Source organism: Lagenorhynchus albirostris, chromosome 1 (assembly GCF_949774975.1).
Source record: "Lagenorhynchus albirostris chromosome 1, mLagAlb1.1, whole genome shotgun sequence".
NCBI classification, from domain to species: domain Eukaryota; kingdom Metazoa; phylum Chordata; class Mammalia; order Artiodactyla; family Delphinidae; genus Lagenorhynchus; species Lagenorhynchus albirostris.
The window spans coordinates 177,422,047-177,437,310 of NC_083095.1; the positions used below are offsets into that span (position 1 = coordinate 177,422,047).

The following is a 15,264-nucleotide window of genomic DNA, read 5'->3' on the forward strand; positions in this document are numbered from 1 at the left end:
GAGAGACAAAATACATAAAAGCCTCTTCAGACTTACTCTGAATTACCACTTGACTCCCTTTCAATTTTTGGCATCAAATTTCCACTTGAGGTATAAAGCTTCAATCAGGAGGGCAAAGCATTGCTGACAACAAACAAGAAAATAAACACTGCTAATTTGCACATATAATAATAAAGGAAAAAAGAAAGAAAATGATACCAGGGAGAGGCAGGGACTTGTTTCTTCTCAGAGAAACGGGAAACACCCGTTTTTCTACTGTGAAAGGGGAGGTACATATTCCAGACCAAAGAAGAGATGCTTTCTTGAAATGGCTCCTCCCGGGTCCCCATAATTTTGCATATAAATGGGAAATGGAGCTGTACTGAACGTTTTAGGAAGCTTTCTGCAAGGATTCGTGAAGTAAGTGAGGTCAGTAGGGACACAGACAAAAAAAATCGACGTTAATTAAATCACAATAAGATTTTGATAGGAAGATTCATTTTTCCAACTTACTGTTAAATAGATAAGTATCTCAGGTATTCAACTTTGGATGTAATGTTACATAGAACTTAACTCTTGGTTGAGCATAAGTAAAAGAACCAGGTTTTCTAAGTAAGGTGAGGAGGGAGAAATCAACTGGTTGGGGAAAAGCTCAGGAGAGAGGAAGTAGCATTAAAAAGTGTGTATCCATGACGAGTTTATATATTCCAAAATAAATAGCAAATTGAGTACTGGATTGAGGAAAACATGCTACACTTCCTGTTTCTCTTCTGCTCACCAGCTAAGGAACCATGAGAAAGGCATTCTTTCGGCATCAAACTGGCAAGAGTAGTTTGATTATCTGGACCCACTTCCAGTGGGTATTGAGACAAAGTTAAGGTGGTATTGATGGCACCCATAAATTTTTTAGAGCATGGAAAAGACTGGACAAGAATAGACTAACAGGACCTTTTGCTCTTAGAACACTGAAGCAGATTCTCCAATGGATTTAGGACACCCTCTCTCTTCCTTTCCCTCTCTTCTCTTTAATTTAAGAAGCATAAAGTCATGTACTTCCTGCCAGGCACTGTTCTCAGTTCTTTAATTATTCAGTGTTAACTCATTTAATCCAATACAACAACCTTATAAGGGCATAAGTACAATTCTCCCCTGATGGATGGGGAACTGAGGCACTAATAAGAATATTGCTCAAAGCCATATAGCTGTTTCGTGGGGGAGGTGGAATTCTAGCCCAGTCTGGTGCTAGATGCTGTACTTTTTTAACCAATATGCTGTTTTCCTTCTTTTCTTTGTATTTACCCCTTTAAAATAAGATTAACTCTGCGAAATAAGGTGTAAACTTACTGAAAGGGCTGGAAAGGGTTAACGATGAAGCACTTCCGCGAGCTGGAAAAACAAAAACAAACCAGCCAGCGAAAGCCTGTTAAAGCCCCCGTAGGAAATTCAGTGGGCCTCCTGTTTCCTTAAACTCTCGCTTTCGCTCCCGCTGACACTTTACAAAGCCGCAGCGGCGGGTCCAAGCTGCCGCGCGCCACCTTCCTCCACCCGCCCGGCGGGCCGGGGGTCCGAAGGGGCTTCGCAGGGTCAGTAAGCGAATACGGGCTCAGGTTTGCTTTCTTCACACCCCAGCCGCCGCCGCACACGCCCTCCCGGGAATGGCGAACTGTAATTAACCCTGTAGCGCCCAGGAAGACCCCACCGGCGGCGAGCGCCCGCAGGGTCGGCCGCTGGGCCACGATTCCCCGCAGGCGGGCGCGAAGGCGGCCCAGGGCCAGGTGGGTGCGGGCACCGCTGGCCCGACCGCCAGGGGTGCGAGCCGGGTGCGGGCATGGCGCCCGGGCAGCGCAGAGGTGCCGTCCGGCGCTCCCCTCCTAGCTTGGCTTTCTCGCCTCCTCTCCCGGCGCGCCAGGCCGCCGGCTGCCGGGGGACACGCCGGGCCGGAGTTGCCCTTTCACTCCCCCTTGCCTTGCTCCCCGGGTTTAATCTCTCGGCGACTCCTCTGCCAGCCCCGAGGAAAGTGCAGCCATTGGACAGGTCGGTGCTAGCTGCCGGTTTCGGGGAGGAAGGTGGGAGACGCCTGGAGGAGCAAGGGGGAGGGAAGCGGGGGGGGGGGAATGCAGCGGCAGATCTGGCAAATTGCGAGCTGCCTTCCCTCCCCAAAGTGTGGAGCTGGAGTGCGGGGGAGCGCGGCGGCGGCGGCGCCTCCTCCGCCACCAAACTCCGGGGCTCGGCGGGGCTTGGGGCCACCTCCTCCTTAGCCAGGAGGAACCCTCTCCCGATAGGTTTCAGCCTGACTTTTCCCTCCCCATTTCTTTCTTCTTCCTCTCTCTCTCTCTTTTTTTCCCCAATACATTTTTCCTGCCTTCGGACCTCAGACTGCTGCAGCCCGAGCCTTCCCGGGGCTCAGCTCTGGGGCTGCTCATCCCTCCGGCTGCGAGCAGGGACGCGCGCCCAGCGTCGGGGCGAAGAAAAGAAGAAAAACTTGTCGGAGGGGTTTCGCCATCCCACAGTAACCCCCTTCCCGCAAACCCAAACCTTCCGCGGGGGCCACCCTAGGACTGGGGAAAGTTCCTTCCGAGCCGACAGCCCTCTTGGATTTGGACAGGCACCCGCGCTGGCTGAGGAATTAGATCTGTTTTGAACCCAGTGGAGCGCATCGCGGGGGCTCGGAAGTCACCGTTTACGGGCACCGGGGTGGCGCTGCTTGTGCGGAAGGGAGAGTTTGCCAGCCCCAGCTCAAGTGGCCTTTCGTCTCCGCAATTGTTGTGTGTCTGGGGTGAGGGCTGCGAGTGTCGTGGCAAGTTGTGAAGAGAGACCTGGAGGTCCGGAGAGGACTGCGCTCCCCTCGCTCTCCCTTCTTCCTCTTCCCGGCTCCCGGGTGTGAAGTCCCAGAGAAATTTACAAAGGCCTCTGCATCCCGCCGAGACCAGTCCTCAGCGTTCGGCCCCGTTGTCCCCATTCCCAGCGGGAGCCCCGGGGCACAGGGTGCCGGAGAAGTACTGGCGGGGAAGGGGAGGGAGGTCGCGGCAGCGGCATGGCGAGGTTCCCGAGGGCCGACCTGGCTGCTGCAGGAGTTGTGTTACTTTGCCACTTTTTAATGGACCGGTTTCAGTTCGCTGAAGGGAAGCCTGGAAACCAAGTCAATGGTAAGCTCCACTTTCGCTTCTTGCTTTTGTGCCCAGCTGAAGACCTCTCTGGCACCCCGTTGTTAACCCACTCCCTCCCCACCTATGCCCTTGGCAAAGTTATTGCAATTGCATTTCGACTAAACTTGGTCTTCTCAAATGGGCAGAAGAATGTTGGCTGGATAAGTAGGGTGGTAGGGACTGGGGGTTATCTTAAGGATTTACCGCTTGCTTCACCTGAGCGGCTGGCAGGGAGTGGTACTGACTCCCCGGACGCGCCCAGAGAGGGCTCTGGGGTTAGAGCAAACCTTACGCTGATACCTCGCCCAGGAGCTGGCAGCCTGGGCTGTGTCCTCCCCGGCCCCTCCTCCTTCTCTGCTGCTGGGGTAAACTAAGGGAGTGCGCGAAGGGGGCGGTAGGGGGTGGACGTGGTGGCAGCCGGGGATTGCAGAGCTCCCCTCTGCTGGAGAAAATTCGCTGGGGCCGCACCTTCCTCCCCCCAGGCGATCCCCACCTCTGCTCCCTCTTGCTGTCTGGGGCTGAGCGGGCGCTGGAAGTGGGGCGGGGTGGGTGCGGCGGGACGCAGAGGAAGGAAGGAGGTGGCAGAGGTGGGGCGGGCGCCCCTCTGGAGACCAACCACTGGCTCCATTGTCCTCCGCCGGCCGGCTTCGCAGACAGGCCTGAACGTGCAGGGCCACCTCCGAGTGGCCTGATATTGCCCCCACGCGGAGCCCCGGCCCCGCACGTTCCCAGGGGTGGCTGCTCCAGCCAGGTGCGCGTCCCTCCGGAGCCGCGCCCCGCGGGGCGAGCGCGGAGCCGGCGACGCCGCCCTGGGCGCGCCGGCTCCTCCTGGCGAGGCGCTGCTGAGCCGGAGGTCCAGCTGCCTTCCGCACCCTGCCCACTGTGAACTGGGCGCCTGCTCCCCATTTCTGCCCCCTGGGAAGAAATGGATAGACTTCGAGAGGAGGTGAATGAGCAAAGACACTTACAGGGAAAAGAAAAAGGAAATAAAACCTTGCTGATGAGGCTAATCAAGGTTTTGTTTTGTTCTGTTTTAATCCTGAGGAGGGGAAACGGTAAGTGGTTCCTCAGGAAATCTACTGGCGTCCGCAAATGTCAAACCTGCCAGTCGCAGATGGAAGGCTAGGGAGAGCACCTGGGGATTCCAGGTGAGGTGAATCTTGAAGGGAAGTCCTTGAATGAAATGTTACCGAGCTGAGACAGCCGAAACACTGTGTCTGCCCCTGGTGTAAATTCTTATGGAGAAAACACAGATTCTGACTCTGCTCCAATTTATGATTGGAGGGTGTGTGTGTGTTGGGGGACGGGGGGAGGGCAACAAGATGACAACACTTTTAAAGCTGTGAATAAAACGCAAGTTTCCTGGATGTTGATTTGTCTTTATCACATATAATGGGTTCTGCATAGATGGACATAGGTTGTTCTTGACTAGGTATTATTTATATCAATAGATCATACCTTCTGTGTATTTCTCTGCTACATTTCATTGGTAAACAAAAAGACTTTTACTCGTCTGGGAAGCTGCACATTTATTTTAAGAAGTGCAACAGTAGTTTTCATGGGCATCTTCATGAAATAAATAAATGCTTAAAGAAAGCAATTTACTTCTTTCCAAAGGAGGTTAGAGAGGTGCGTGTGCCAAAAATGCACCCCAAGTTGTTTATTTGAAAACCTCTTCGGCACTGGGAGTATATAATGCATTTACAGTAAAAAAATAAAAGGTCAGCAAATGTTTATTTTTTTCCTGAACTTTTTTCATTAATAATATGTTACTGAGAAAAGAATAATACATACAATAAGTTTACTATTTTGAGTTCTCAAATTGAGGATAAAATTTACTTCACGCTAAAATTGAACAGATAGTTAAAAGCCTTTGATTTGGGGAATATGAAATACGTAAATTTTTCAACATAGAGCTGCAGGTATTATAAACCAGTATTTCTGGTGGAAAACTACTCTAGAAGCCCACATCTTTACAGGATTGAGTAAAAAAGGAATAGTTTTATACTTCTCAGCAAATTTTTTGAGATTTATTACAAAATGAAGTAACTTCTTTCCTGGTTATCAGTCTGCATTAATTTTATTAAATAATCTTGGAATTAAATGGTTAGGCTACTGTAATACCTAAAATACAGCAATGAAATGGAAGAAAAAATATAGTTTCCTTTGTAAAATAGTCTAGCTAAAAAGTTCAATACAGGAAATTTTTTAAAAGTCCGACAGCCTTGGAATTCGGCATGTAGCAATCAGGATTTTTTTACAGACATTTTGGCGGGGGTTGGGGGCAGGGGAGTCTGATTTCATAAAGGACATTTTTTATGCATTCCTTTAGAAATGCTGCAGTCGACTTTGTTGCCACCAGAGGGCAGAGAAACCACTAATTTCCTTCCCATTCTCTCCCAAACCTGAGCTGAGTGATCCTCAATATTTTCTTTCCTATGTGCAGTATTTTTTGATATTTCAACTTAACATTCGTAAATGAGTGGCAATTTAAAACAATGAGAGTTTATTATATTTCCCATTTTCGTTGAAATTAAATATTTATTCATTTAATATTTATATAGTACTCCCTACATGTAGACTTACACCTTGAATACATTCGTGTGGTGTGATAAGTACAGTGGAAAACCCCAAGTACTCTCTTTCGCATCACTGTTGGCAATTATTAACACGTTGTGGAATTTTCAAGAATATACTTTAAAATTATCTCTCTTGTGATTAAAAGTTCATTATATAGTGAATTTTCTTTTAGGATTGAATGTATTCTATGTATATCCGAAAAGTATTTGCCCACACTAAATAGTATACCTCAACCAATGTTTAGAGAAAAATAAGCTTAGAATAATGTTAAATTTTATAAATCTCAAATCATTTCCATATTGTTATACATTCATCTTTATATCCTGAACTGATTGAAAAACAGTTTAGAAACAATGTCAAAGGAGAAAGATGCAGTCATATCTTGTAGAATTCTAAAATTTAAATCAGGAAAAAAGACCTAAAATATGTAGTTATATTTTGGCCTGATTATTGCTCTTAAATGTGATTTAATGCAACAAGGAAGTTCGTTACCACTATAGAGAGAGCAATAATAGTTTAGGACCCCAAGGAATTTTCACTTTTCAAACTTTCTAATATTGCCGTGTTCTAGAAACAAGTAGTTTATTTTTAGCAGATCGTTTACATTTAGTTGTTTTTCTAGTTGGATATTTTCCTATTTTCTGCTTTCATTAGAGTTAAAAAACTTAGTTTGAAATATTACTAATCTGTGGAGTTTGCTATAAGAGTATCTCTGTTGAGACATACTGTCACTAGTACAAAATTTCTAACTATATGCAGACATACCTGGAGCAAGAGATTAAGACAGAGGGTTAATTCAAGCAAATATCTCTATACAACGGACCTGGGTCAGATTATTAGAAAATCACAGGTTTTTAAAAATCAATGACTCTTGACTGCATACAGAAATTTTTGAAATATAAAATGTGAGAGTCTCTTTCCTTTAGAGGATAGATAGAAGTTGAAGCCTGAGGTTGGGTAAGTTTGGAATGAGACATAACTGTGATCTAGAACACTTAATTCAGAAATAAGGTTTGAAATTCATGGTTGTTTGCAGAGAGATTTGGGATTATTACAGTTAGGACAATTGGTGCATTTCTTAAGTTTGGTCTTTGGAAGCAGGTTCTTATCAAGGAGAATGTGCCTGAGTAAAACTTAGGAATGGAAAATACTGATTTCCTCCCCACAGATTTCATCTCTGCAAGAATCACATACTTTCATGCAGAGATGTAGATACTGTGGATTCTTTTCAATAGTTTTGGTTTCAGTTTTTTGCTTCCTAAAAGGTATCTCCTCTTGTAGAAACAGTATATTTATGAAGATGAATGAATTGGTCAACTGTGACCATGAGATCCAAAGTCTTGAGTTGGTTCCCCACTACATTCAGTACAGTCTCTTCACCATGGCCATTACCGTGAGGCCTCAGACTGCCTTCCCACCTCCCCCTCCCCCGCGTGTTTTTAACAGTCTAGCCAAATGAGGCTTCTTGATGTTCCCAGAGTGTGTACCAGGCGCTACCACAGCCTCCTGCCCTTCCTTCCCTAACCCATCTCCACCCATCCACCTTCTACTTTTTATTACAACCTTATCTCCAGTGACACGGTTCACAAAAGGATGAGGTGTCTCAGAACCCTCCGAGAACTCTAGGCCTTTTTTAAGGCACTGGTTGGACTCTGCTTGGTATCGTAGGAGTTTGTTTCCTTCTCATTGCGGCATCTCTTTTTCATATATTCTTTTAGAACATATCAGGCTCTGCTGTCATTCACTTGTGAATCCCCTGTGGCATCTACCACACAGGCATGCAATAAATAGTTGTCGCACTGACTGAACCGACTGGAATTACAGTGCAAGCTGGACTGTTGACTAGACTGTCACTTTGGGAGACTTTCATACTTCTTGCTCTATTTATGACTTTCTTCCATAAGTAAGATGGCAATGAAAATACAGTGGGCTTCAGAGAACAATAGTTTAAAATGAGAGAATAGGATCCAGAGGCCTGTCATAATGGTTCTGCTGGGTGATATTTACCTTAAACCTTCTGTTAATAGATAGAACTTTCAAAAAGTTCATTCCGCCATTCTGCTATACTTCTGGCTTCTGACTGTATTTTCAGAAACCAGAAGTACTTAATCTAATACCTTAAAGTACAGTGTGTGTATATATATGTATATGTGTGTATGTGTACATAATATGTATATATAGTGGTGGTGCTCTATTTTCAGTGGAGACGAACACTATTAAATAAGTTTAGTTCTTTGTGAAATTACTTTTGAACTGAATTGTGCTTAGGCCTCATGCCATTAACCTGCACTGAAGGTGGCTTTAAAAATATAGTCTCCTAAAACTTGTTATGGTGGCTGTTATTGGGGGTGGTGGTATGGTGCAATGCGTTGCACAGTATCTGCTCCCCAAGTAACAGAGACAGACAGACACAGAGAGAAAGATCTTGTGTCTTAATAACAGATATAGCTGGTCTTCTTCTGCACTGGTTTGTTTGCATCTTCTGGACATTATATAAATAGTGACCAGAAACATTACTTTTAAAAAATGTGGTTTTTTGAAAGCCCACATCCAACAAGTATATAAACCTTCTGGCCTGCATTTTTTGTACTGGTTTACCTGGGTCTTCATCTTATCTCTCCTACTCTCATTTAGCTTTGTCCAGCTTTTCTCCCTTAAAATCTTGTATTTGTTGTAGAGATGGGAAATAAGTAAATAAAAAACAGTCACCATAATACCTAAGGTTGTGTATTACAAAGTTGCTTTTCTGCTTTCTTTTAACCTGACTAACTCCAGTCCTTTGCCTTCATTCTGAGCACATATTTATATTTTGCAGAGCTTTATCTCTTCCCAGTATTCCACTCTGAGAAGTCTTTCTTCTTCACTGAGGTTCACCCAGGATGTCTTCCCTCACTATCCTCCAGACAATGATTCTGTTCAACTGAGGAAGTTGCTGCAGAATGACAGACTAAGTAGTAATGCTTTTACTAAGACAGTTCCTCCCACAATTTATTGTGTCATATATTGCCTAGCCAAATGAACAGAATAATATCTGAGGAGAGAATAGAATATAAAGTATTCTACATTGTATTGCAACCAGACTTTGAACCCATTGCATATTTTTTCTTTGGCTTGTTTTTATCTTGCCCTCTTTAATTAAAAAGGTGGTAGGATATGGATTGATGGTACAGATATGAGTATTTAAATAGAATTAGAGGTCTTGTCAGGAGCCCGTTAAAAACTGTAGATCGGAACATGGGGTCAGAAACTGTGTGACCTTCCTTGAAATACAGACTTGTAATCCCTTCCTCCAGAGGCCAGCCAAACACATCTAAGCAATAGTAACTCTCCTTTCCCTTCCAAATTAAAATCAGCTGTCCTCACTGTTTCTGCCTCAGGCGTTATAGTAGAAAGTGGCCAGTGATTTTGTCAAGAGAGGGTCATAGAGGCAGGGATGCAGAATGACTTCATTTTACTTTTCTGGAATCTTATGACTTAGTTCCCCTCTCTTCCTCCACCTATTATTTTTCACTCATTAACTGGAAAATTTCCCTAGAATACATACTACTCAAGGTCTCATCCTGCTTAGCTGATTGAGGCTATGAGACTATATAGAGAGACTAATGAGAATTTGCCCTGCAGATAAACTGCATAAGAATCAGAATATTTAAAAGCCAATTTTCTACATATTCTACATTTTCTACATATTCAGTTTTCTACATTTTCTACATATTGGAGTGTTCAGTGGTAGGAGAAGTCTACATAAAACTGATAAATTCTCTCTCAGCTTGCTGCTTGGTAGGTACACCCTGGTTTATTTAGATGAGGATAATGTGTTCTTTGGTCCAGTTGGAATATGGAGCATTCAACATGCAATGATGTTTTTTAGATAGTAATAATATCCTCTATGTTTATATGTATCTGTTTGTAGCAGTAGCTCCCAACTTTTCTCTCTGAAACTGTAATTTGGACCCAATAAAATATTTATTTCCCTAAACCCTAAAAGGGAAGTAAGACAGGCAGAATTTATCATTTTGCAATGTGGAATTCATAAGTAATAATGATTTTCAAGATGTAAAGTGGTCCTGTAGGTGCACTTAGGGTATAGCTCATGCTAAGCCTGTATACATTAACATACATATTAACATACATATTTGCATAATTCTCTCCAAGATACAACTTAGACTGCAGCTACCACTGACCCCATGAACCTGATTATTCAATTGGTATATTTTTGTTTGTTTGTTTAAAAGAGCCCATTGACCTTACTGCCGGCATAGCAGTATCTGACTTGTTTTGGTTGCCCCCTCCCCTTCTCCTTTTGTTATCCATTTCCTTCAATACATTGAAAAAGGATCTATGAAGAAATTACATCAGTGTAATCTGCATTGCAAAATATTCATGAAAAAGTATATATGAAGTAATTTTTGCTATACTAACTCATATTTTAAGTGCACATGGGTTCCTGATATTTAAATGAATCCTGTTCTGAACTTTTGATTAAAAAAACCTCTCAATTATTTTGCTAGGCTATAGTTTTATGTTTAAAATTAGCTCTAGTGACTACATATGCATACTTCTTTCAAGAATTATATCATCTGATATTAGCTATTTATTTATATTAAGTGAAGTATAGTTGACTGATATTAGCTAGTTTAATTGTGACTTTTTAGTATTTATATTTCCTGGGAATATACACCTATAATTACTTTTTTTTTTTTTTGGTAATTTAGTCCTTTTAGTAGACAGTCAACTTGTCCTAACTTTATGTCACTAATTGGTAATCTACATATTTTGAATCTATTTTAGTTTCGATTATTTATAATTTTCTGTATTCCAAGAAACAAGAATTGAACTAAAAGGCATATTGCTGTGTATTTGCATTTTTGTTCTTTGGTTCTTGTTTGTTTGGAGAGGGAATAGAGAGGGTCATTTGAGTTTTTGTCACACGACAAAAGTTTAAAGAATATTTTAACACCTATTTGAAGGCTCTGAATGCCCCATAAAAATAAAGTTGACTTGTAAGGTTAAAAAAATGCCATTTCACATTTTAGTTTGAAAGTGTTCTTGCTGTATTATAAAGATGTTGCTCAATGTTTTATTTTCATATGCTGATATAACATCATAGGATATTGTATATCTTGCATAATATATCTTATCTGTTTTATAATTTGAATTTTAAAATTTTGCATAGTTTTCTAAATGCTTAATTCTTTTATTCAAATTAAATGGATTTTATGAAAGCTTTTAGTTGGACATGAAGTATGTGTAAAAATATTTCCTGTATAAGAATATTATAGTAATATTTGTAAATATGGCAAGACTTGCAAAATATTTATAAATATGTGTGAAACAATTTTGATTGAGGCTAAATTGTCACTTATTATTTTGTACACATGTATTACATGTAATTGTGTTGCTCTTAATTTTCCCAGTCAATTTATCCCACAATTGATTTATCCAGTCTTCCAGTTATTTTTCCACAATTGGTTTATCCAATATTCCATCAACAAAAAAGTCAGTACTTTTTTTTTAATGGAATAGTGGCATGTTATTTTTACTCCCGTTTTATTGAGATATAATTGATACATAACACAGTGTAAGTTTAAGGTGTATAGCATAATGAGTTGACTTCCATACATCATGCAATGATGACCACGGTAAGTTTGGAGAACATCCATCATCTCATATAGATACAAAATAAAAGACAAAGAAAAAAACTTTTTCCTTGTGATGAGAACTCATGATTTACTCTCTTAAGAACTTTCACATATAATGCACAGTAATGTTAATTACGTTTATCATGTTGTATATTACATCCCTACTACTTATTTATCTTACAACTGGAATTTGTACCTTTTAACCACCTTTGTCACCATACAAAGATGTTACATTATTATTGACTATGTTCCCCAAACTGTACATTTCATCCCTGTACTCATTCATTTTGTTAACTGGGAGTCTGTACCTCTTCATTTCCCTCGCCTGTCAGTGCCGTTTTGAACATTGGTGCTGTGAATATCCTTGCATGCATCTCTTCATGTTCATATGTGGGACTTCTATTTAGAGGTAGAACTCATGGGTTATTGGGGCTGTGAATGTTTTGCTTTAAAATATAAAACCTGGGATAAGCCCTGGTAGATCTTCCGAGATAAAGTACTTCAAATATAAAGGCGTGTGGGACCCTGATAATTATCCCTGTGCAGATATCACAGTCTTAATTACTTTAGCTTATAACAAGTCTTTATGTCTGGTGGGACAAAGCTGTCCTCCTTCTTCTTGATCTTCAGAAGTGTCTTGGCTATTCTACAAGGCTCTTTGCTTTTCCGTATCTATTTTAGAATAAACTTTTCAGGTTTCGCTAAAAACTCTGTTGAACTTTTGATTGAAATCACATTATATCTCAGGGTCATTTGGTAAAGATTTCAATTTTTAAACAACTTGGAGATGATGTAATTTCTTTTCTACAACAGCTAAAAGCCAGAACAAGTACCACTGCGCTTCATAACAAATTGTTAATAGCGGTTTTTTGGCAAGTGACCTTTTTTCATTGAAATGATGTTGAGTGCTAGTGCTGTTTTCCTGATCACATCATGATACTAACCATACATCTAATCGTTTCTTAGGCAATACGACGGGAAAACGATAGGTTAATTAAAATGAACAACTCAACTAAGGAAAAGAATGTTAATTCCTAACTTCTTAGAAACTACCACAAATGACAGGTGGTTGCTAGGTAAATAAACATGGAAAGGACAGTTTTACAGGGTCATTCTAGTAACCTATCTCTGGACCAGCATAGCAGTACCAAGCAAGACTTTAAATTTGCTGCTTCATAAGAATCAGCTCTGATGAGAATGGTGAAATCCTCTGGATTTAGGATTCTCCTTCATGTTTGCTCTTTAGCTAATTAATATCAATTCCATGGCCGATCTACATTGAACGAGAGTACACTTTACAAATTGCTACCATTTAAAGGTAATAGATTTATGATTTTATTTAGACTGTAGGCATTTATAAATTAAAGGTTTGTAATTTGCTTGATTTGAAATTCCTAACTTCATCTCTGTCTCAGCACAGTTTATAAGTGGCCATTGCTCTGAACTCATGCATACTGATTTGGATAGTTTTTAATCAGGAGTAAATGGACAAGCCAGGCAGGCTGTTTCATTTCTTTGTTATTTAACCTTCATTATCTTTTTTAACATCTGTGTTCATTTCAGATATTTTTAAAAACAAGCATGATTCAAAGTCATTTGCAGATGATAGTCTCATTGTCTGGACATTGCAAAACAGCTTTACGCAGGAAGCCAGATTTGTGCAATCTCAGTTTTGTCAAGCTGTTTTTAGAAGAGACGTTTGTAAAATAGGCACAGCCAATAAGAAGCTGATTTTTCTGAAACCAAGACCTGATGTCTGACTTGAGACTGCCTTTCTGTATCCCCAGTTCCCTTATCCTCGCTCTGGCAGGCACCATCATTTCTAGCCTAGTTCATTTCAACAGCTTCCCACCTTCCCTCCAACATAGTCCTGCTGGAATCCCTTCTTCATTCCATGGCCTGAAAGATCTTTCTGAAATGAAGATCTGTGTCACTCCTGTGCTGAAAATACCTTCCTGTCTTCCTAACGGTCTCACCCTAGAGGTCAAAGCCCTCAGTAACCTGGTCCTGGCTTACCTGTCCAGGTTCAAATGCATCACTTCCTCCGTTATACTCTCCCAAGTTTCCCATACTCTCTTTCCCCAAGAAACTGCACCTGCCATTCCCTCCTCTTGGAGCACCCTTTCCTCCTCTTCTTGGCTATTTTTCCTTCAGGTCTCAGCTTCATCTTGATTTTCAGCATTATTGAATCATTTCTCGGTGTTTCTCTGCCAGGTCCACGTCTGAGATGAGTACCTTGCCAAAGTGCACTCTACACCTCCTCATCCTGTCACTTACCGTCAGTGGTGTAACAGCCCTGCCTGCACTGGACTGTGAGCTGCCCAGGACAATAGGCTGTATGGGACTGATCACCACTGCATCACTAGCTCCAAATACAGGGAGCCCTCTTTGAAAATTCGTAGAATGGAGGAATCTGGTCAGTGTTCCACTTGGTATGATGGTACTACGTTTGTTCAGATTTATCACTCAGGCAAAGAGTTTTGTTTGTACCTTATTTCTACATATTTCTTTGGGCAGAATTTCTCAGTCATAATTTCTTTAACATGATACCTGAGATTTAAATGCCCATGATTAAAATGTGTAGAGAAACCAGAGACTGAGTGACTTCAGAGTAAGGGAATTTGTCACATGCGTTTGTGAAGAACTGAGAATTCATTTACAAATGGTGGTTTAAGAATGATCAAGTCACACAGTAAGCTGGGAAGGACAGAGAAAGGGATACTTTAATGATTTATAATCCAAAAACTTGAATTGTCTGGTAAAGTATTAAAATACATTCATTTGTTTCCTTGGAGAGAATTCCATAGTTACAAAAAAGATGTATGCATAAACAATGAATGAAATAGAAATTAGAGACTGAACTATGAAATTTGCGTGAACAGCTTTCCAGGTATTTTAAAGCTAAAGATGCAAACTGGGAAATGTTCCCTGAAATTAGATACTTACAAGAGTTCCAGATACAAACCACTGGGCGGCCTTTGGAACATTTTTTCAGCGAAAGAGTCTTAAATGTCTCTTAATACTGCATACATCATAGCTTTTGTCAGGTCATTAATCTGTACCCAGAATGTGAGTTAACCCATTGATGTGAGTTAAGTCTTTCTGAGGTCTTGAACATGACCTACTTCCTGAAGTTTTAGTCAGAATTTTTCATGTACTCAACGACTTGTATTTGTTACTCTCCAAGCACATTTTTCTCACCTTGCCTTTTTATTTATTGCTTCTCTAGAAACACTCTCCCAAGCTCTTCCTATATTCCACATTAATTTTATGGAGTGAACATCTAATAGTGTCGTCTGCTTAGTATCTCTTACCCCCTCCTTCTGGTAACAGTACCTTCTCATTATTTGGGAATGTTCAGTCTTTTAGAAACAGCACCTCACCATCATTTAGGAATGTCATCTGTTTGACTCTATGTTGTTCACCTGGGCCTTTTATCATAACGTCATGCTTCTCCTGACAGTTCAGCATGTGTCCCAAAGGTGGATACTCATAATAACCTTTCATCTTGGACCTCAGGCCAATTAATTCTTGCCTAAATGTTATCTACACATTCTAGAAGAGAGAGGGTCTTTTTAAAAAAATTTATTCTGGGGGTTGCTGCGTTGGGAAGATATACATTTAAAGCCATCTACAGATAGTCTTACTCTTTCTGATAGCATAAATCAGAAAATTACTGTTTTTAGTTGAGATGTATTACTTGCCACTGAAATAGTCTTGTTTTCAATTATATTGTCACCGTTTTCAATTATATTTTTATGTGAATAATTATTTAATTGAGGACTATTTCTCCTACTAGTTGTAAACTCTGTGAGTGCGGGAACCCAATTTGTTGTACTTTTTTGTTTTCTTAGCACTTTTCAGAGTGTTTGGAATACAGAAGGTACTCGGTAAGTATTTGTTAAATGAAATTTTTGAGT

General features: G+C 41.1%; 1 protein-coding gene across 2 annotated transcripts in view; it reads left to right on the plus strand.

Annotated features, from left to right (window-relative positions):
• The first annotated feature begins 1,546 nt into the window (after window positions 1-1,546).
• The window catches only part of PLXDC2 (plexin domain containing 2), a 413,757-nt gene continuing 400,039 nt past the window's right edge, over window positions 1,547-15,264 (plus strand). The window contains exons 1-2 of one of the 2 annotated variants that reach the window (XM_060161213.1): window positions 1,547-1,562; window positions 2,355-3,125. In XM_060161213.1, coding sequence (XP_060017196.1) covers window positions 3,014-3,125 — 112 coding nt within the window. In that variant the 5' untranslated portion in view covers window positions 1,547-1,562; window positions 2,355-3,013. Of the gene's footprint in view, window positions 1,563-1,858; window positions 2,014-2,354; window positions 3,126-15,264 lie in introns of those variants that run through there. The other variant, XM_060161202.1, reaches the window with a different exon arrangement.